The 20,765-nt window shown below is 46.3% G+C and overlaps 7 protein-coding genes across 7 annotated transcripts; 4 read left to right on the forward strand and 3 right to left on the reverse strand.

Moving 5' to 3' along the window:
• The first annotated feature begins 1,515 nt into the window (after positions 1 to 1,515).
• On the forward strand, positions 1,516 to 2,617 carry TSTA_124940 (uncharacterized protein). Its single transcript, XM_002482722.1, has 3 exons — positions 1,516 to 1,992; positions 2,047 to 2,178; positions 2,235 to 2,617. The coding sequence occupies exons 1-3, from the start codon at positions 1,626 to 1,628 to the stop codon at positions 2,342 to 2,344; spliced, it is 609 nt and encodes a 202-aa protein (XP_002482767.1). The 5' UTR covers positions 1,516 to 1,625; the 3' UTR covers positions 2,345 to 2,617.
• A 439-nt stretch (positions 2,618 to 3,056) lies between these two features.
• Positions 3,057 to 5,584, forward strand: TSTA_124950 (proteinase, putative; the record flags this gene model as incomplete). The annotated part of the gene is made up of 6 exons (XM_002482723.1): positions 3,057 to 3,248; positions 3,318 to 3,507; positions 3,566 to 4,786; positions 4,844 to 4,919; positions 4,996 to 5,056; positions 5,134 to 5,584. 6 exons carry the CDS (start codon positions 3,057 to 3,059, stop codon positions 5,362 to 5,364), a joined length of 1,971 nt encoding a protein of 656 aa, XP_002482768.1. The 3' UTR covers positions 5,365 to 5,584.
• A 179-nt stretch (positions 5,585 to 5,763) lies between these two features.
• On the forward strand, positions 5,764 to 7,257 carry TSTA_124960 (adenosylmethionine-8-amino-7-oxononanoate aminotransferase, putative; the record flags this gene model as incomplete). The annotated part of the gene is made up of 2 exons (XM_002482724.1): positions 5,764 to 6,476; positions 6,534 to 7,257. The coding sequence occupies 2 exons, from the start codon at positions 5,764 to 5,766 to the stop codon at positions 7,255 to 7,257; spliced, it is 1,437 nt and encodes a 478-aa protein (XP_002482769.1).
• Positions 7,258 to 7,389: 132 nt separating this feature from the next.
• Positions 7,390 to 9,685, reverse strand: TSTA_124970 (fungal specific transcription factor, putative; the record flags this gene model as incomplete). Its single annotated transcript, XM_002482725.1, has 4 exons — positions 7,390 to 8,283; positions 8,340 to 9,416; positions 9,469 to 9,588; positions 9,651 to 9,685. The coding sequence occupies 4 exons, from the start codon at positions 9,683 to 9,685 to the stop codon at positions 7,533 to 7,535; spliced, it is 1,983 nt and encodes a 660-aa protein (XP_002482770.1). The 3' UTR covers positions 7,390 to 7,532.
• A 693-nt stretch (positions 9,686 to 10,378) lies between these two features.
• TSTA_124980 (GPI anchored protein, putative) lies at positions 10,379 to 11,317 on the reverse strand (the record flags this gene model as incomplete). The annotated part of the gene is made up of 2 exons (XM_002482726.1): positions 10,379 to 10,917; positions 10,960 to 11,317. The coding sequence occupies 2 exons, from the start codon at positions 11,315 to 11,317 to the stop codon at positions 10,379 to 10,381; spliced, it is 897 nt and encodes a 298-aa protein (XP_002482771.1).
• Positions 11,318 to 13,822: 2,505 nt separating this feature from the next.
• Positions 13,823 to 17,244, forward strand: TSTA_124990 (uncharacterized protein; the record flags this gene model as incomplete). The annotated part of the gene is made up of 3 exons (XM_002482727.1): positions 13,823 to 13,930; positions 13,980 to 14,878; positions 15,710 to 17,244. Exons 2-3 carry the CDS (start codon positions 14,047 to 14,049, stop codon positions 17,242 to 17,244), a joined length of 2,367 nt encoding a protein of 788 aa, XP_002482772.1. The 5' UTR covers positions 13,823 to 13,930; positions 13,980 to 14,046.
• On the reverse strand, positions 16,050 to 20,113 carry TSTA_125000 (LysM domain protein, putative). Its single transcript, XM_002482728.1, has 7 exons — positions 19,633 to 20,113; positions 19,455 to 19,556; positions 19,264 to 19,386; positions 18,964 to 19,203; positions 18,778 to 18,879; positions 18,476 to 18,642; positions 16,050 to 18,396 (listed from the first exon to the last, which is right to left on the reverse strand). Exons 1-7 carry the CDS (start codon positions 19,947 to 19,949, stop codon positions 17,408 to 17,410), a joined length of 2,040 nt encoding a protein of 679 aa, XP_002482773.1. The 5' UTR covers positions 19,950 to 20,113; the 3' UTR covers positions 16,050 to 17,407.
• Positions 20,114 to 20,765: the final 652 nt, after the last annotated feature.

The raw sequence follows: 20,765 nt of genomic DNA on the forward strand, positions 1-20,765 counted from the left end.
TACACTTTAACCCTAGAATATCGTGATGAAACTTTTAAAGCGGCCCACAACATCTGGTTATTGAACAGAAACTCCATATCCGAACTAATATGTCGTTAGTCACCTGCATCCTAAAAAGTATTCCAAATATCCTCAGCTTGTCCACTTACCAGTACGTAAACAGAGTACTCCTCACTCCTATATTGGAGTAATTAAGCAAAGCATGATGTTCCAAGGCTGTTTTGGATAGGCCAGTTATTCGTTACGGATGCAGAATCCGGCTGTTTTCGCAATATGGATGAGCGGTTTGGTTAAGGTGTGGCCCGTGCGAGCGAAAAGGGGTAAAAGTTTTGTTTCTTTCTTTTTGTTAATCCTCATATCAACGTTCGTGATCAAGAAATGTTTGAATATTAAGTGTATTGCTTCTCCCCAATACTCAGTGATTGGCTAGTAACTACTTCCATTGCGTGAGCCTTCCACCAAGAAGACAACCCAAGGATCTTTTCCTCGAACGAAGTCAAAACCAATTGATATTCACCTCGAGTCTTACTAGCTTATCCACATAACTCCCTCAACACGTGGAGAAATTCCATGCTCGTCCCCATACCGCTCTTCCAAAAAAATTAGTTCTTCGACGATCATGACGCTGTCTGTGCTCGACTCCTCTTTTCCAGTTGGGAAGGTCGGAATTCTCGGGATATTTGGATCGGCAAACGGTTTACAGACTGTGTTCAGATTGGTTACTAACTGCTACTCTATTCTATCTCCGGTCGTTGCTTCGATATCACTAGAGCCATAGAGAGTGAGCCGGGTGGAAGATCGCCGGTAGTAACTAATAGACATTGGAGGTGTTTTGACCTATCAGTATAGTTTTGATTAGGAAGGAATGATAGTAGTTCTAGCGGGACGTTAACATGCTAGGATATTGTGAGTAGAGTCCAGTTGGTTCTTACAACAGAGCTATAGCATCAATATCAATAATCATAACTAATTGCGAACAGATAAAGCTTCATATGCCGATCATATGCAGCTGACTTCAATATTTAGTGTCTAGTATCTACACTGTAAGCGAGTCTATAGGCGAGATTTTACATTGAAGGACACATGCCACATAACCTGCTAGATCAGTCAGCAAGTTATACATGGGTTTCTAGTTCCTATCCTACTCATACGGTCTGTACCAGAAAATACATATGATTCAAGACAGGCACTGATACCGATCGACAGGGCGAACTCCAAATACTATAAAGCTTAGCTCAATAACAAACAATTAGTCATGACTGTCATGGTAAGCACTTAAGTTTGTGCCTGAATCCATTGGCTCACGCGAGCAGTAGCGCATAAAGTCATTTTCGGCGATGTCGATCAGTATGACTTCCAGTTGAGACTGCCCAAACAACATGAGTGATCATCGACTGTTAAACACGTTAGTCAGGCAAAACAATGGCCCAACTGGTTCATAGACGAGAATAGGGGCTCCTTCTATCAAATGAGATGCCTATAAAGAGGAAGCGAACCACTCAACTCAGAACCTTCGTTTCCTCTATCATCATCAACGCAAACCAGTCTTCCATTCGCTCATTCTTCTTTGCATTCATTCATCCAACTCAGTCGCTCTTTTATAAGAACTCAAGTCAACAGTCAAAATGAAGTTCACTGGAATCGCCGCTGCTCTCGCCCTTACCGGCGCTGTCAGTGCTATCGCCATCCCTCGCGGAACCGTCTCTGCCTCCCTTGACTCTACCTTGAACGAGCTCAACACCCTCCTCAACAATGTTGAGCCTTCTCTCAGCAACCTCGTCAACAATATTGAGACAGACGTTGACCTCGTCGCCTTGGAATCCGAGCTTTCCCAGATCAAAACTCTTGTCTCCTCCCTCGTCGGTGCGCCCGCTAAGCGCGAAGTTGTGCAAGGTGCTACTGAACTTGTGGGATCCGCTGTTAACACTGTTGGTTCTGCTGCCTCTCCTGCCGTCAACACTGTTGGTTCAGTTGCCGGTCCTGCTGTCAATGGTAGGTTTGTCAGCATCCCCCTTTTCTGATTCTGTAATCTGACTATCTGTACAGACGTCAACACCTTCACCCAGCGGGACATAGTTTCTGGCGCCGTCGCAAGCGTCACTGGTATCCTTTCTAACCCTATCAGCACCGTTGACAGCATTCTCCCATTGGCCAACAACCTTTGCAGTGGCATTACCAGTAAGTATCTTGCCAAACACTAGATACGAAGTCCATACTCACAAGACCCGTAATAGACAATGTCCCCTTGACTCAAACCGTCGGCGAGCTCACTGCCCTTACGCAGGGAGTTGCTTCCTACGCCAACCTCCCCCTTTCCCTCGTCAAGCTTCCTACCTCCAACTAATATGGATCATATCGAGTATGAATAGCGGACTTTGACCCCTTTTCGCATTTCTTCCACTTCGGACCAATGCCTTTTTTACTTCTATCCCTTAATGCTTGAGTTCGTAAAGCGCAGGATTCGCATCTGACTTGTGAGGATTCGATGGGACGAGCATGATTCATTGATTTGTTGATAGCTTATTCTATTACATTGACCACCTTGGTGGTGCAATTTATTCTATATTTGATTATTCTCTACTAAATACTTTTTCTTTTCAATAATAATGTTCAACCCAGTACAAAAACTTGTCTTTCCCTTGTAGTCCAAATGTGTAGGGATTATGGCCAGCAAGTTAGGGCTTACTCGGCACTACGGGAAATCGGTATCATATTGTCGTTACATTTTGCTTATCCAAAATCAACGATTGGACAGTTGCTGAATCTACCAATGCAAGAAATCCCAGTAGGGGTCCCTTTTTGGTGAAGTGGTATTTCTAGTGCAACAACATTACCCCGCAATACAAAGAGACCAAGAACAACAAAACTGATTTAATATATTAGAAATGGCAAGGTCCATTTTATCGAGACACTAGTGACTACTAGGCAGCAGTACCTAGGTATCTTTCTTACTTTATCTATCATATATTACTTCCATCGTTGCATCCGTGGTACATATTATCAAGATTGTTATTTTAGTTCTTCAAAACGGATGTCTAAGCAGAACTTTGGAACAGATGGGTTTTCTCGAGAATCGACTAGAGGGCTCACCTCGTGGCAGAAGACTGTCCTACTTTACAGCGGTCCTCGTTACCAGTGTTTTAGCATCGGCTTTCCTTTTCAATGCGCGACACTGGACATACCATGCTCGAATTGACGAGCAAGTACAGTCAACATTAGACGAGCACTCCGAATTTGCATGGCACCATGTACGTTCCCATGCCTACTATGTCCGTGTCAGAAAGCACATTAATATCTACCGATTCACGTTAAAATAGATCCCAGCGACATCAAATCTCATCTACTACCCCTGCTATGGAGAATTTCAATGTGCTCGTCTGGAACTCCCAATGAATTGGAACCGGACAGACGGTGCTGGTGAAAAGATTGCTTTAGCAATTGTCAAGCTACCAGCTAGAGTGCCTATCAACGATAAGCGGTATGGAGGACCTGTTTTAATCAACCCAGGTAAGTTGTTTACTGTTTCTTTCATTATTAGAAAGCCGAAGACTGATAACATTTTTAGGCGGCCCAGGAGGTTCTGGCGTGTCCCTTCTCTTGAGATGGGGTCAACGAATTCAAACTATCATCGACTTCACCTCTGGCCAGCCAGAACCTAGTGACGATAAGGGCAAGTATTTTGATATAGTTGGTTTTGATCCTAGGGGAACCAATAATACCACGCCGACCTTTTCATGTTTCCCAGATGCACAATCACGGTACGAGGCCAAATTGCAGATGGAAGCAGAAGGTGTGATGGGCAGTTCGGACAGCGCAGTTCACCAAATATGGGCACGCTCTGAGGCCTTAGGTGCGGGGTGCGTAAGATCAGACAAGGATACAGAGTGGTTGGGTAATTTTATGAACACATCTCCTGCTGTCTTAGATATGGTTGAATTCATCGAACGGCACGGCGAATGGCGCGAACACGAAACCGAAAGGTTATTATCCGAGAAATCTGTTCAGCTTGCTATTGATGAAACAGAAGCGGCCGTCAAACAACGGAATGCCTGGAAGAGAGGCAAAGAGAAACTATTGTATTGGGGATTCTCCTACGGCACTATACTCGGAATGACATTTGCGGCAATGCAACCTCATCGAATTGAACGCGCAGCTATTGATAGTGTCGTCAATGCCACTGATTACTATACCGGTTCCTGGCTGTCAAACCTGCAGGATACAGATTTGATCATGAACAAGTTCTACGAGTACTGCCACGAAGCGGGCCCCGAAAGTTGCCCATTCATGTCCGGAGAAACTGCAGCTGAGTTGAAGCAGAAGTTTGAAAACTTGCTAACTTCGTTGAAAGAGGATCCAATCGTGGTCCCTGGATCTGTTGGTCAACCGTGGGATATAGTCACCTACAGCGATCTAGTCCTCCTGTTATCCGACACGCTATATGCTCCATATGTATACTTTGACTTCTTTGCAAAGGTTCTTGCGGAAATTGCTCAGAAGAACGGAACATCACTACTAGAATCTAAGAGACAACGCCATAGGGAGGCATCACCGGCGTCTACTGGTTGCCAGGAAGATGCCAGCGGAAGAGACTGCTACAGCGATGCACACGAGGCTGGCATTGCAATACAATGCACCGATTTGGTTGACGTAAAAGATATCAGCAAATCCTCTTTTTATGACTATAGAGACACACTTAGGAACCAAAGCAAGGTCTTAGGGGACGCTTGGTCAGCTATTGCAATGGTCTGTCTAGGGTTCAAGGAGAGACCGGCATGGCGGTTTGACGGTTGGTGTTTTTCTCAAGCTACTGGAATTTAGCTAACTTGTTTGTTCGTTTCGCCAGGTGAAATCGGCGGTGAGACGTCGCATCCGTTGTTATTTATAGGAAATACACGGGATCCGGTAACCCCTCTAAGAAAGTGAGTCTTTTAGACGCGAATACTTAAACGCCACAGAAAAACCTACCGAGAAGCTGACTACTGCTCCTTAAAATAGTGCCCATTTGATGTCCACCTTTTTTGCAAACTCAACTGTCCTCGAGCAGCGTTCCGAGGGTGTAAGTGCATATTCTTACTTCCATGGTAGATGGTAGAAAGTCCCGCGGAGTACATGTGACTGATCAAGGTATAAAAGCATGGTTCAATTAGTGCCCCTTCACTATGCACCGCGAAAACAGTACGGAAATATTTTCAAACAGGTGAACTACCGAGTACGGGTACAGTTTGCGAGGTGGATGAACGTCCATTCCACATTGGCAAAAGCAATTATCAGAGCCAATCACTATCTTCCATGGACGACGATATATTGAGAACAGCCATACAAACACTTAGCAGAGAGCCCAGTGTGTCCGAGCCCTGGTTCTGACGTGCATATGCGATCTCTGCGCAAGATCAGTCGTGCATCTGCTGTCGGTGAATATATTGATCGCATTTCGGGTTTGACTAAACCCGGTATGAGGGTTGTTGTGGTCATAATAATGAAAGGAAAAAGAGGCATATGCTAAGCATGGGTAAATATCTTCAAAGCGGAACTATAGGTCTTATTTTTATGCACATATAATGCTACAAACCTCAGAAGTCATGAATGATGGTAATTCGCAGCTGGAGGGACTCGAATTTGATCCAGGAAGCAAATGCGATAACCCTAAGCCACCCCGGCCCCTCTCGGAATTATAGACAACAATACTTCATAATTCCTCTTGATAAATAAAACTCCTCTTTTGCTACAATTAGTGACCGATTTAGCAGAAACTCAAGTTCTATCATGAGTACTTCTGGTGTCGTTGACGAGCCTCCCGAATCTTATACTATGGAACCCGTTCATGAGCAGACAGCCACTCTACACACTTATTGTAAAGAGTCTGCCCTCCTTCATCGCTCACTGGCAGAGCTTCCGCATATGGTAACCAATGCCCAAGGAAGCTTCTTATTTCTCGGCAACGGCCAGAAAATTCTTGACGCATGTGGCGGAGCAGCGGTTGCTATTCTCGGCCATGGCAACCCCGAGGTCATTGCAGCGACAGTCGAACAAATGCAGAAAGTGAGTTACGTACACACCATGTCATACACAACGAAGCCGGCCGAGGAGCTTGCACAATTCCTTGTCAATATGGGAGGCGATGCACACAAGCTCACAAAGGCTTATCTGGTCGGCAGTGGAAGTGAAGCAAATGAAGCTGCATTGAAGGCCGCTAGGCAATACTTCGTGGAGAGAGGAGAGGTTCAAAGATGCTACTACGTTGCAAGAAGGCAGTCTTATCATGGCAATACAATGGGTGCGATGACAGTATCATCTAACTTGGCTCGTAAAGCGCCTTATACGGATGTCTTACCCTCGAATGTATCGTTTGTGAGCCCAGCCTACGCATATCGATATCAAGAGGCAGACGAGACAGAAGAACAATATGCTGCGAGATTGATCTCGGAGCTCAGGCAGGAGTTTCTCCGCATTACTCCGGAGAAGATTATATCATTTATGTTAGTAGCCTCTATCCAAGCACTTCCTAACAATTAGCTTATCACGATGTCTTCCAGAGCGGAGCCAGTTGTCGGCGCAACATCAGGATGTGTACCAGCTCCAAGGGGCTATTTTCGTGGCGTTAGGGACTTGTGCGAGGAATACGGGATTTTGCTTCATCTGGATGAAGTCATGTGTGGTGTGGGGCGTACAGGGACATATTTTGCTTTCGAACAGGAAGGAATTCAGCCGGATATAGTAACTATCGGAAAGGGTCTGGGAGGGGGTTATGTTCCTATATCAGCGATGCTGCTCGGGGACAAAGTAGTTGATTCTCTAAGACGAGGTACCTCGGCATTCAATCACGGCCAGACATTTCAAGCGCACCCGGTAGCATGTGCAGCTGCACTTGCGGTCCAAAAGATAGTAAAGCGTGACCACTTACTACAGCGTTGCGCCGAATGTGGTCAAAAACTTGGACGTATGCTGTGGGAAACATTCGCCGATTGCAGGTATGTGGGCGATATACGAGGTAGGGGACTCTTTTGGGCTATGGAATTTGTCCAGGATCCAAGCACCAGAGCCCCCTTTCCAAAGCATATTGCATTTGGTGCAAGAATCCACAAAGCAGCGTTTGATTTTGGGGTGGCTATCTATCCAGGCACCGGGACAGTTGATGGTGTGAACGGTGATCATGTATTGATAGCACCGCCTTTCACTGTCTCTGACGAGGAGTTATGTCTATTAGTATCAACCCTGAAAAGGGCCTACGATGTAGCGGAGGATTCTCTAGATGGTTGAAGCACCAATCACACTGCGTCCAGCTTGTGTTATTGGTCCCTGAATACCTCGGTGCTCTTCAGAGTTAACGGGGCACTTCCACCTACCTATATAGAGACTCTCAGGGGGTAGTTAATTTTTGGTATAGCTCGTCAACTGGACATATATCGCATCTCATTGGTGGCTATACATGAAGGTATTCTCGAAATCGTCCGTAGACATTAGTCTACCTAGCTACAAATGTAGCCTTGGAAGGACTCATAAATGAGACCTAACTAATAAAGTGATGTGTTGCCTTATAGTATTTCAAATGAGTACTCGTAAGAGTTCTCTTCCACACCAAACGCAGCCATTTGAGGATCACCCCAAAGGGACCACAGTTCATTCCAGTCAGGTATCATTTGCGCGGCTTGGAGAGCTGCATCGTCGAGTGTACGCGACTGCGATACTTGCTGTAAACTCATCGCCGCTTGGTGGTCCTCGGAACTCGGGTGACCTAGTTTGGTCAATCCACGGGTCTTGGACCTTGGATTCTCATCGCCATCTTCAGGTGAAGCCCCGGTGCAATCATGGATAGATGTCAAGAGATGCACAAAGTCTGCCTGTGTCTTGCCTGCATACCTAGATCCGTCTGCGCTCGCTCGTCGGTATAAATCTTTGATCTTCTCGAGAGTTACCCACCAACCAGCTCCCATCGGCCAACGTGCTCGAAATTCGTCGAGGTAAATCAAGTCCATGTCAAAGTTCGCTTCTTTTCCTCTGCTGCGTCCTAGATTCATCTCTGGGAAGCATACGACGTAGATATTCATTGTTGCCGCGGAGAACGCACAAAACCCGGCGAAAGGTGTAAGGAGAGGGGCGCCCTCTGTTCTCAGTTCATTCAAGAGCGCTGTTATGTTGGACGACGCCGAAAATAGTTCATTTGCGCGATCTTCCCACCACTGTGAGGGTGCTGCTTTATTGAGGAGTGGAGGGTCAACAGGCCCACTGGGTCGTGAGGTCGGAGTAGGCAAGAATGGAATATACTCTCGGCCCAAGAATAGCATGCTAGTTCAAAGTGTTAAACCAGTATGGTTTGCTGAAGTTCTGTAGGATAGTCTTACCTCACATGGTAAATAAGATTGATATACGCAAAGGCCTCTCCCGCACCCCCTCGTAACGAGACATGTCCGTCCACGCTACCATCAGGGAACCGAATACGACCTCCATGTCTCTGTCTCCAGAGTTGAAGTCTTTTATAGGTGACTCCCCAATATGAACCCGCCGACCATGGTAACTCTTTGGACGTAACAGCATAGGATTGACGCCTTCCGCCATTGACAACCCATTTGAAAATGTCGGACCAGATGTCAATACCCTGCACAAGCAGAGCAAAGTATCCATCAATGTCCTCCACCGCAGTCATAGATGATTGTACACAATTATTTTCTGGGAATATCTTTCTTCCCAATGTGCCAAATGCAAAGTCCACGTCACCAGATGGCCAATGTGTATCTATCAACGAGAGCGGCAGTGCCGGCGGCTGCGGTTTGCCGCAGAAAACCAGTCTATCGAGGACAAAACAGCTCCAAAAAGTCCGGTTATAAATCACTTGTTGTAGTTCCGTTGTCTTTTCGCGGTCTGTTATTGATCCTATGAGCTGTACCAGTCTGATTGCCATTCCGCTGTATATCCATGCCTGATACGGCTTTCCACTGCCCCACTCGTAGATGGCCAGAACAATTAATGCCTGAACTTGGCTTATGTCTCCAGCATCATCTGCCGAAACTAACTGCTTGGCGAGCGCGGCATACTCATCCGCTTTCACACTGGGCTCGATTATAGGAAGAGTGACCGCAATCAATGCAGCATATAAAGCACTTGCTGGGCCAAATCTGCTCTGATTGTGAGCACCTGACAAACCTGTTCCTGCATCCGCATCTCTATCTAATAACCTAAGAGATTTCCTGAAACTTGACATATGTAGAAAAGGGATCTCCGGAAACTTTTCATTAAAAACATTGCCAGCGCGAAGAACAAGCTCAGGATCAATGGCACAATCATCACGTGCACGATGCGGCGGCAACACACTATCATGCTCAGATCTTGCCGGACTCACATCTACTTGAGATGAGTTCACTGTCCGGTGCTGTGGTGGAGATGCATCCGGCGGAGCATTATGTGCACCAATTGGCCGATGTCTAATGCGAGCTTAGCTTTCAGTAGACAATATAATCACGAAAAGCGACTGACCTCTTCTTCCTTGTCACAGCTGGTCTCGAAAGTATGCAAGTACTACAAACTTCAGAGCCTGCTCTTATACAACCCTGACATGGAGGGTTCCCTGAGTGCATGCATTTGACCTTGTATCGCCTGGAGAAAGCTCGGATTAGCTGTGCGCTATTGATGGATTTCGCTTCTATAGTAATACTTACCTGCATCGGGCACAAGCTATAGTCGTTCTTACCATAGTTCTTTATCAATCTGGCACTATAGGAGAAGGGATCCTTGGGGACTGAAGTTATCCCCATCGGCTATCGTCGAGATCAGAACTTATCGGTTAACTAATGAATTGGTAAGCAAAGCCGAAAGCCGATCAGCCCTTATCTTCCAAACCCTATCGCAATTCACCCTAACCCTAGTAAGCAGAGTGTCATTTGCTGCGGTCTGACATTGCAAGGACGTTCTTAATAAATGAGATGTTGTAACTATAGATATCATTAAGTACTTAACCTTCTAATATGTCAGATATAAGGCAAATCCAGATTTATGGGTGGCTATATTATGGTCCTCGTGAAACTGTATACACATGTATGTGATAATTATTGCACCGTATGACAGAATTCAGCAAGATATGTACATTGGTTGAAATCACTGATTGGCAAACTATTATTTGTGATTATTTATTGACGCATAAGGCAAATTGGAAATAGCTAATGTAGCCGGTGACATCAAATCCAGACGGGGCCAACCTTGGAATGCAGTTCTGAAATGTTTCAAAAGTTGTTTATGCGGTATGAATCTCATGGATTGTACTCGCCGTCGACAAGTGATTTTGTTTTAGCGTTATATGCTAACAGTAGAGTTCCCCACGAACGCCGGGTATTAGGAATAGATCATGAAAACAAAACCGTGTAATGACAATGTGAATATCAGGCGCTCATCATCTTTGAGGGTTGTGATATCCAGGGTCCGGAAAAGATCCCTGAACCTCATATAATGGGCTGTTTGCCTCCAATTCATGTTGACCTGCGGTAGGCGAATACTGGGTCGGTGGAGATTGATATTGAGCTGGAGGTGGCGAGTACTGAGTTTCAGGGGGTTTCTGGGTATATTGAGGCGGTGCTTGAGTCATGGCTGGGGTTGGTGGTGCGGTTTGCGCTGGCTCTGTCTGCGTGTTTCTACTGCGTCGGCGGCCGAAAACAAAACCTAGAACACAGGCAATAGCGATAACGGCGACGACTCCGACAACAATACCACCAATTGCTCCCCCGGAAAGCCCAGAACTATGAGATGGCTGGGGTGTGGAAGTGGCAGTTGAGCTGCTAGTATTATCCGCCAAGAGTGAGGATGAAGTAGTACTGCTTGCGGTTGTAGATGATGTGGTGGTGCTTGTTGATGACGATGATGTTGTTGATGCTTTCGAAGATGTTGCTGACACGGAGGCTGCATCGGCTGTAGAGGGATTGAATGCCGCAGTGTCTGTCACCGTGGCAGTTGAACTGCTTAAAAGGGCACATCTACCGTCAGCTGAGCAGTAGTATCCCGGATCACAGTACCATTCATCCGAGCAGCACTGGCCGCCGTTAGGATAACAATGGCTGACACCACAGCAGTTCCAGCCCGAGGGACATGTACCTGATGCACAACATGTGCCTCCAGGAAGAGCACACCAATTGCTCGTCACACAACATGTCTCTCCAGATGGGCAGCACTCTCCAGGCTTGTTGGTGCATGGATCCCAGGATGAATTGGTACAAGACGATTGTCTTGCGATGAGGTTGATGCCATTCACGATTGATAGATCGTAGGGCAGGGTGCCGGTATTATTCGCCGGTGCGAATTTTCGTGCACCGTATAATTCCTGCGCTTGTTCCGCCATTTGTGGCAGTAGATGGCGACGACTTGGCTAACTATCTTTTGTTCTCTGAGACCGAGATTAGGGCTTGAAGTAAGCAACGAACGTTTCGGAAAAGCCTCAACAGCCTGTTAAATTCAAAAATCTCAAAAAGCGAAACAGATTGTCATGGTAGTGCGGCGACCACTTCTCATTTATTAGAGTCGACTAACACAGCAGATAGATCCTCATTTTTCCAATATTCCAATCAAGTCTTGAAGTATCCGAGTCAAAGCTGCCCTAGTCGCTGTACGGGGGTCTGGGGAGAGGCTGATTGCTTACCATTTCTTATTAGGGTTAGAAATGTTTTCGCAGATATGCATTCCTATTCGTCACCCATAATCCGAGTCCGGCTTAGTTACTTCCAGTCACGAAGCCAAGCCGTCCACTTCTACAGATTTAGATGAGTCGATTACCGTGTCTGGTTTGAAGTCTGTAGTTTGGAGTTGGGACTCGAGCCGTCACCTCGTATTTGAACAAGAAACATGGGAACGATGAACCTAATTGAAGGACTGGCAACTTGGCGTGGTGCATTGATAGAGTATTATCTCGAGAATCTGGAGTCCTTACGACGTAGGGCGTACTCTAGCTTATGTGGCACAGCCACCGAGTCCTCGGTACTGAATGCAAGTGCTTATGAAGTGGACATGGCATTGGGCAGTAAGCCTAACCATTGCCCTATTTTCGTGGCGGTCAATTGAAAGATCACTCTGATTGGGCTTGCGTTTCATGGATCAAATAATCTACACGAGCCGCTCAATTCGCTGAGGGGCGCGATACGGGTCAAGTGGGCCGCTTGGACAGCTCAGTTTTGTTGGTGGCAGAGCCCCTTTCATACTCTGCATATATTTATTTGTTTTCGAGTATGATGCATGCTTCGATATTCAGTATTAATTGTGACGGTTAGCGGGGCGCGGGTTTCGGCCCCCGACCAACCAGAGAACGGAACGGAAAAGAAATTCCCCGATCCCGTTTAGCGCGAGGTCGTGGAAGTACAGTGTATACCATATGGGGAATAGCGGTCCTCTCGCCGCTTTAATGGGAGGCGCCCCACTCCGCGAGGCCTATATAAACCGCAAGTGCGTCCCTGAACGACGACTGTCAATTCCACGTCCTTTTTTTTCTCAGCTCTTTCTCAGCCGTGTCTGCTTAGCAAGAAACTACGCGAATTGCTAATCCAAACATTTTTTACATCCCCCCTGCGCGGATCCACCTTATTCCTGCGCCGCCCTCCCCATCTGCACCGTGACTACTTTTGAGTAGTTGACAGAAATTACAGCTTTGGGCTTCTACTACAGCAGTAAGCCATCATCCACAATTCAGATGACTGGAAGATGACTTGTATCGAAGATTGGCCTTCATTGTTCGCTCACTCTACCGGCTATGATGAGACCAAATTCCTCTCAGTCCTGAGTTTACTAACACGAGCGTGGCCACTAGGAACTTCAGCATTGCAATCGATTGGGCGGGTCTCATAGTCCAGTGATTCAATCATGTGGTATTTGGATGAGAGGCATCCTGATCCCGGACGCGCTAGAAATAAGCCCATCTGTGCATGGTTGCTATTCCACCAGTAGAAATGCTGCGCAATTTCCATTTGATAGTGTCATATCCACTGTTCCAGCTGTCACATTTATTGAAAGGCAAGTATAGCCAATAGCGAAAATGCCGCATCATCTGAGCTAGCATTTACAGCTGCAGAGCTGAAAGGGGCTGACACATTCATTAAGGCAGATTTGCGAGGATGCTGATCCAATGTTGGTGTTCAAGCGTCAAACCCGCTTGTAAGACACCTTGATTCATGCACGGCAGCAACAACATGGTAATCTGGATGACTTTAGTCACAGATTGGCTAGTAATGCCTCAATTGTGGGACGGAAGCGGAGTTGCGCATGAAAATGAGTAGCATCGGGCGTGCTACTAGATCATATCTCATTTTTGAGCTTGGATTTGGGTTATCTGATTGGAAATCGGCCGGTCCGTTGATTACGACGACTGCATTGTCAATATCGCTGTTCTTTGTTGCAGGTGGAGACGACGGTGACAGAGAATATGTTAGTAGCAGCGATCGCGACATTCGAGAACTAACAATCTTTTTGCACATTTTGTGTCCTGAGACACATTTAAAGACCTCTCAGCGCTCAGTAGGATGGAGTGTATCCGTTGGACATCAGTTTTGTTTTCCCTGACCTCTCTATAACCATTGCACGATCATGGCTGTTACCTTAGAAAAAATCAAATTTTACCGTCCCCATTCCCTTCCTGCACGTCCTATACAGAGCATACCTTCTAATAAGGGTTCAAATCCTTTCCTCCACCCCTCAAAGAGATTCAATCCAAAACCTTCCATTCATTCAAGCTCCTTTACATCCTTCCGACAACCAGCTTTGCATCATACACTTCCCCCCCGTCCACCAGCTGTTGTCTCATCCATTCACAGTTCAGAGATTACAGTTTTACCTACTACCACAAGCACATCTAATGCAGTTCATCCCAATCCCGCGTGTTCAAATGATTGTGACCAAGCGTTCTGTGACTCTTCAGTCGTGGAGGGTGGACAAGATGAGAAAGAGTCTTTGGCTCGCTTGCCTGTGAAAGGTACACTCCTTATCATCCAACCTGTCGGTTTTTGGCTTACATATACAAGTAGGAGACAAAGATGACGATAGCATTAGCGTACATACAACTTCATCGGATCAAGAAATCGCAGCTGAATGTGTATCGTCCGTCTCCACCGCAGAACGCCCTCGAAGGCGGTAGAAAATGCAGATCTCTCGCAGCCACTCAGTCAAGGTCAGACCGAGCTACAGGACCAAGCTAGTGATGCCACACCTATACTAGATCAAGGCCTATCACCACTCTGCATGCCTGAAACAGCAATATCAGCGCTAGTCCTCGAGGATTTCACTCTGACAGATATGATAACGACGCTATCTTCTACATCGGGATCGCCTACGGTTAGTCCGGGTCAAACTCAGCAAAATTTGTCTACCAGTATCTCTCAGCAGTTGGAGTCTTGGGGAAGCAGTCCGCCAATTGAAAGCATTGAAGCACGGGATATTCTGGAAGATTTCATGCTTTCTACCTCATATCTATCGGAAAACTTTTCAAATTCGTTGCAGAATGGAATAGCACGCGTTCCCAGCCCCCCGTCTCAACCAGTTGTAATCCCTGCTCTGCCTCGTTTCTTAGACCCGTTGCAGGGATCACCTGACTGGTCGGCATCTCATGATCAGTCTCACTGCGCGAGTCAGGTCGTCGAAGATCCTGATGTGTCTGTGTCTAACAACGGGAACGAGAACGATGCAGAACATGTTGGCAACATTGATAGAGACGAATCAAAGGGAATACTTGCATCCAGCGAAAAGGTTGAAGAGGAGTCATATACTGGACACGGTCTCATCGACTTCTTAAGAAAGAGTTCCACGGCTATCCCCCGAGTCTCCGTGCACCAGACAGCCCGAGTCGCCACAACAAGAGGCGAATCAGGAAAGCGAGTCAATCCCCGTCCAAGGCCTTCTCAAATTACGATATATCGGATCCGAGGTCGTCTACTGCTTAGAGTTATCTCAATCCCATATTTTGTCATTATTTGGGAATGAACAAATGAATAGTATTCAGCCCTCTCAATAGAAATGCCATTCTACGGCGAGATCAAGAAAATTCTCACCAGAAGAAGATGCGTTTATCGTTGAACTGAAAAACAAGAATTTCAGCTGGGGTATAATTGAGGATCAATTTGCGCAACGATTCCCAATTGGAGCAAGTCGTCGCTGCAGGTGCACTACTGTACTAAATTAAAGGGGTCGATAAGACGAAGTAGAAGGAGACGGATCAAGAGCCGTGGATAACCACCGTTTCATCTTGAGAGAGGCACGGCATCGTAAATCAGACTGGAATTATCAATGCAATACCTTTATTAGTCACTTCTTGTTTGTATGTGAGCCACATTCCACCGAGTCGTTGGCAAACAATGTAGGCAAACTGAATGTATATGCTAGCCTTCTAAGTTAGGAACGTTACCAACACCAATCGAGAAGCCCCGCTGTTTACTTGTATTGAGGGGAAGGGACGCGACCGAACGCCCTGTCCTTACTGTTTTTACTTAGTTAATAAATTATGCAGAATTCACAATCCAATATCCGCTTTACTAAGAAAATTACATGTGTAAGAGATAATAACAGGCTAGGCCGACATAAGTTAATGGGGGTGGGGGTTAGGTATATCACTCCCTTCGTACGAGGTTGTAATTATAAATTACATAGTAGATTAATTCTTGGCGGCTAGCCGCTGCAGTCAGCTGAGTTCTGAGAGAAGTGCCACCGAACTTCATCGACACACAAAGCACTACTTAGTATTCAGACTGGTGTTATCCAGTTATGAGTTCGTTCATACATCTTCCGCTTGAAATCTTGAGACTCATACTCTCTTACCTGTCCAACCGCGATATCAAGAACTTGCGTCGGACATGCTCGACGCTAGCCCAGAGGGCGCATCTCCGCCTCAACAGGGTATTTCTGTCTGCTAATCCACGCAATATTGAGGTCTGTCGCGCAATTGCAGACCACGAGTCTTTTCGGCATCATATTGTTGAGATCATCTGGGACGACGCTCGCCTCATTGACAATGTCCCGAAACCAGAATTTGAATTCTCGGACGATGAAGAAGACTGGGAAGAGGCTATGGGCTCTAATGATGGAATTCCTTGGTGGTTCAAGGAGGCCTACGAAAAGAACGTCAGGGTTCGAGAGATTCGGAAAATTTCCCACAAAACAGATCCGTCAATTCATCTCTCGTGGGAATTCTATGAGCAGCTACTACAACAACAGAAAGCTGTCCTTGAATCTGATGATGACGTCAGGGCTTTGAGATATGGTCTACAGCGTTTTCCACGATTGACACGGGTCACGCTTACTCCTGTAGCCCATGGGGTCCTGGATGTACCATTATACGAGACCCCGATGATTCGATCTTTTCCGCCTAAATTTAACTACCCCATCCCGCACACCTGGCCGCCATATGATTTGAAAAACCGGACCTCTTACAGCTTGGAGCCCTGGAATCAAGAAGAGAAAAAGAAGTGGCGCGGCTTCTGTGTTATAACGAAGGAACTTTCAAAATTGCCCAGCCACACTGTTTCGGAGTTTGTTGTTGATACACATACTCTTCACCAGACTGGACTAAGTTGCCGACTCTTTGATCAACCATGCGAAGAGTACGATAACCTGGTATCTTTACTACAGCGTCCGGGATTTAAACGCATTGACTTGACCTTGTTGGCTGATGGACAATGCTCTCCAGAGCAAAATTGGTCATCGTTCCGCAGCGGTCTCCTCAAAAAGGCACTAGATGCGTTACCATCCGATCTCAGACACTTTAGTTTGCAGATCAACGTCAATTATGAAAGAGCCCGGCACTTGAGCAGGCCTGCAGACGATTCGTTGGGGCCTGAGCACTGCATCCCACTAAAAACGATATTGCCTGCAGTCAATGAAAAATGGAAGAAACTACAACATTTTGGTCTTTCAGGACTTCTAGTGCGAGGCGATGAACTTTTAAGCGTGCTGGCTGACCTGCCCACCTCTGTACGGTCTGTTGAGCTGAGTCACTTGGAATTTCTGCATCAAGAGTCGAATGGTTATCACGAGCTGCTTGTGGGCATACGCGACAGACTCGGCTGGACTCAGCGCGTAGTGGGTGAAAGGCCAGTGTTGACTTTGCATCACAGATGGGACGATATTGGTAACATGGACTATTGCTGCTATGACAAGGCCACAAATGAATTTATTTACCATGGTGGATTGGACCCCTTCCGCACGCAGAGAGTACTCCTCAGCCCAGTCCCATTCCGTCAGATATCACCGTTTCATCTCTACTCAGATGATTTTGAGCTATTAGAGATTCTGCCGTAGCAGTTTGCTTGATATATGTACTTAATTAGGACTTAAATGTCGCTAGATAGTTTACATGAAGTACCATCTTCTCAATCAAATCTTCAAAACGCGCAGTGTCAAGGAAGCAGTTGGCAAATCTCTTGGCGAGATTTCGTGCCCTTCCGCTTGACCGTAAGGTATGTTACGATGACACTTGAACGCACACGTACACGTTGAGCTCCAAGTATGCGCAAGTCGAGCCTACCGCCGGATTCCATGCATAGAAGTCAGATAGGCTAATATCAAAGTCGGAAGCAATACCAGAACAGGTATCATTCTCTTGGACTTCATAAAACTCGTCACAGTTGGTCGTCATGCCGGTTTGAATGGGTGAGGGTGTTGAGATGGAGGACGTCAAGGTACTTCCGCTTGTGACTGTGACACTACTTGCCGGAGCAGAAACACCAACACAAACGTAGTCACCGAGGTCAAGGTATTCACAGCTTGATCCAATAGCAGGGTTCCAAGAGTAAAGCTCTGTTAGAGTAATATCGTACTCAGATGCTATGGTATCACACTCATCGTTCGCCTGAACCAGGTAAAATGAGTCACAGTCCGAGACCATGCCTGTTTGAATTGGCGAAGGTGTGACTATTCCAGTGCTTGTGCTTGTACTTGAAGAAGTCGTAACTGTGGGAGAGCTCGCGATACCAACACAAACATAATCACCCAGATCTAGATAGGCGCAATTGGATCCCACAGCTGGGTTCCATGAGTAAAAGCTAGATAGGCTGATTCCATAGTCAGCAGCAATAGTGTCACACTCATCATTGGCCTGGACAAGGTAGAAACTGTCACAGTTTGACACCATGCCAGTTTGAATGGGAGACGGTGTGGATACACCACTGCTCGTCGTCGTAGTAGCAGTGACCGAAGGATAAGGGCCAGTCCAGGTTGTCGTCAGAGGCTGTCCGGCAGGCCCTGTGGAGATGCAGTAGTAGGTGCCTTCGACGAGTCCAGTGCAGTTGGTACCGATGCTTGGGTTCCAATCGTAAAATTCAGTGGCATCCAGATCGAAGATGTCGATGATATCCTGGCATGTATCATAAGATTCTGTCGCATACCATTCGGTGCAATTAACTGTCTCGCCTATCGCACGAGGTGTAGGCGTGGCAATCGCGCTAGACGATGCTAGAAAAAGAAGAGAATACAAGTCATTTGCCCGAGTTTCATGATAGTTACAACGTAGAAAATGGTGATCACAACTTACTTGTTGTAGCAGGCTCTAATTGCACACAGTACGACAAGCTCGGTGATATAGTGCAAGGGTATGTGTAAGTATCACTGACGATGGGTGAAACCGTGGCTGTAGCGTCAGGGAATATAAACGAGTTCGTGGTGTTTGGTTCCGCAAGTGATGGATTCCAGAGCACCAATCTAGTAGTAAGATGAAAGAATCACTGATCAGCCCCATCCATGTTGTTCAATACTTGCTGGTGTTTTCAAGGGTCTCTAATAGCTTACTCCTGGTTGCAATAATCGTCAGTAATGAACATGTTTAAAGTAATGAACAGTCTGTTTTGACGACCCACTTCAGATGTTGCTCCATATGCCCAGGCTAAATGCCAGCAGTCTGCAATAGATGTATTTGCAACGGTATCCACCCAAATGTAGCTATTGAAGAATGACATCTTGGTTAGCCAACATATTCAAGGGTTTACTTTTCCAAGTCAGTGAATGGTTTGGTTCGCAACGTACCTATTGCAGTCCTTTCGGGTTCCGTTAGCAAGAGGAATAATCGGTGCTGTTGTTAGCCAATCTGGTTCAATGTTGGTACCAGGTGGCAATTGCGTTGTTGGAGTCTGATTGAACATGGACGAGGTTGATGTCGATAAGTAGCCCGGATAGGTTGATATGTAGCCCACAGGTTCGGCACAGTAATAATAGCCGGCCCAAAGGTTCGTACAATTGGAATACACCTCAGGATTAAGGAACAAGCTAGCAAGAGTAAGATTGGAGCTCATACGTCAAGAAACGCAAGGTTAGAAGGGAGCTCACAAGTCTTTTAGCGAGATACTGAATGTCTCTGTGATATAATCGCAATTATCATCATCACCGACATGATAGTACCATTCACCACAATCAGGATTGCTGCCATCTACAGTAGGGGTTGGAATAGCACTGCGTGTGGTCTTTACCGTCAGTCGTTCTTTTGCTCCTTGAGAAAGCCTTGTTATGTCGATTCTTACGCTGTTGTAGTGATGATCTGGGTAACGCCAGCCGTGTTGGTGGGCATAGAGTAGTTTCCAGCTGGGTTGCTCACACAAATATTTGTGAAGCTGTGTAGATTTCTGTGGGAAATATTAGTTATCAGCATCTCCCTGCCTGCCCTGGCCCAGTCATTCTTTCCCATAGATCTATACTTACGAACAAGTCGTAGAGAGAGTTGGGTTCCAAGCAAGTAACTGTGCCCATGTAATACTGTTTGCTGATGCAATGGTAAAGCAGGTATCGCTTCCGAGTATAGCGTAGCTGACACATTCTGAACTGCTACTGTTGGTCATTCCCCCATTGACCGTTTCATTAGATCGAGGATGTAGGCCTTCCATGCCAGAAGCTTGCGCCATCCATAGGGTCAACAGAACAAGAAAGGAACGTATGATCTTCATTTTCGTAGAAGAGCAAGAAAATATTAAGATATACTGAAATTGTGTTGGAAAACAAGTGCAAAGTTCATGCCTCATGAACAGAGATCAAACGAGGCAACATTAAACGATTTTGACCTTTGTTGGTGAGCAATACATATAGATTCTTATTAGGCCGTCGCTTGCTTCACAAGATTTCGAGGGGTCCACGGGTCCCTTCCATCTGCCAGTTCGAAAAAAGGGGTTCATGAAGACCTTTCAGTGTTCTAAGTTAATTTGGTCCTCTTGCGAGAGAATTTGATTAATTTCTCTGGTTAGTCCGATACCCTGCATCTCTCTTTGTTGAGGTTCGAACGGCGCGTGATAAAGTCGTATCGTAGCGGTGTTTCTCGGCCTGGTCGTGTAGTATTCACTACTTTAGTGCTGAATATTAGGTCCACAGTGGTTCTTCCGATAGCCCTAGAGACCTGATTATAATTGATATGTACGTAACAGTCCATAGCAGAGTGCCAGATACACCGCCAGCTCTAGGACATAATCGAAGCTCGATAGGTTAGGTAAGAGTCCTCATGCCCCCGAGTCCAGTCCTCTCTCAGGCTTTAAGAAGCATCACGGACAAACATCTGCCCGCACTATACCTGATACATGTGCGATATCAGCCGTATGGCTGGCATATGTTAAACTTGCTTGTAAGGTACTGTTCAGTTTAATACCGAGTGAATGATACCCACATCCTTTCAGTGCGCACAGTCCCTTTCTGCTTGAGAGCTGTAAAGTTCCGATTTGTCCGTAAAGCGCTCGTGCATCGGAGCGGGCCGGGTACGGAGTATCCACTAGTCTGAGCCTCCAGCAGGCCAACATTTCGGTGCCTCCATTCCTAATTTCCTACAGAGTGTTGTGGGTCACTGGATAAAT

Source organism: Talaromyces stipitatus, genomic scaffold, assembly GCF_000003125.1.
Source record: "Talaromyces stipitatus ATCC 10500 scf_1105507295555 genomic scaffold, whole genome shotgun sequence".
Classification (NCBI taxonomy): domain Eukaryota; kingdom Fungi; phylum Ascomycota; class Eurotiomycetes; order Eurotiales; family Trichocomaceae; genus Talaromyces; species Talaromyces stipitatus.

Bases quoted from the DNA above. Each gene is read 5' to 3' on its own strand.
- TSTA_124940 (XM_002482722.1), top strand. From the start codon at position 1,626: ATGAAGTTCACTGGAATCGCCGCTGCTCTCGCCCTTACCGGCGCTGTC. The intron at 1,993-2,046 runs GTAGGTTTGTCA...CTATCTGTACAG, and splicing joins TGCCGGTCCTGCTGTCAATG to ACGTCAACACCTTCACCCAG. The intron at 2,179-2,234 runs GTAAGTATCTTG...GACCCGTAATAG, and splicing joins CCTTTGCAGTGGCATTACCA to ACAATGTCCCCTTGACTCAA.
- TSTA_125000 (XM_002482728.1), bottom strand. From the start codon at position 19,949: ATGAGGCATGAACTTTGCACTTGTTTTCCAACACAATTTCAGTATATC. The intron at 19,204-19,263 runs GTGAGCTCCCTT...TACTCTTGCTAG, and splicing joins AGTATCTCGCTAAAAGACTT to CTTGTTCCTTAATCCTGAGG. The intron at 18,880-18,963 runs GTACGTTGCGAA...ATTCTTCAATAG, and splicing joins ACCCGAAAGGACTGCAATAG to CTACATTTGGGTGGATACCG.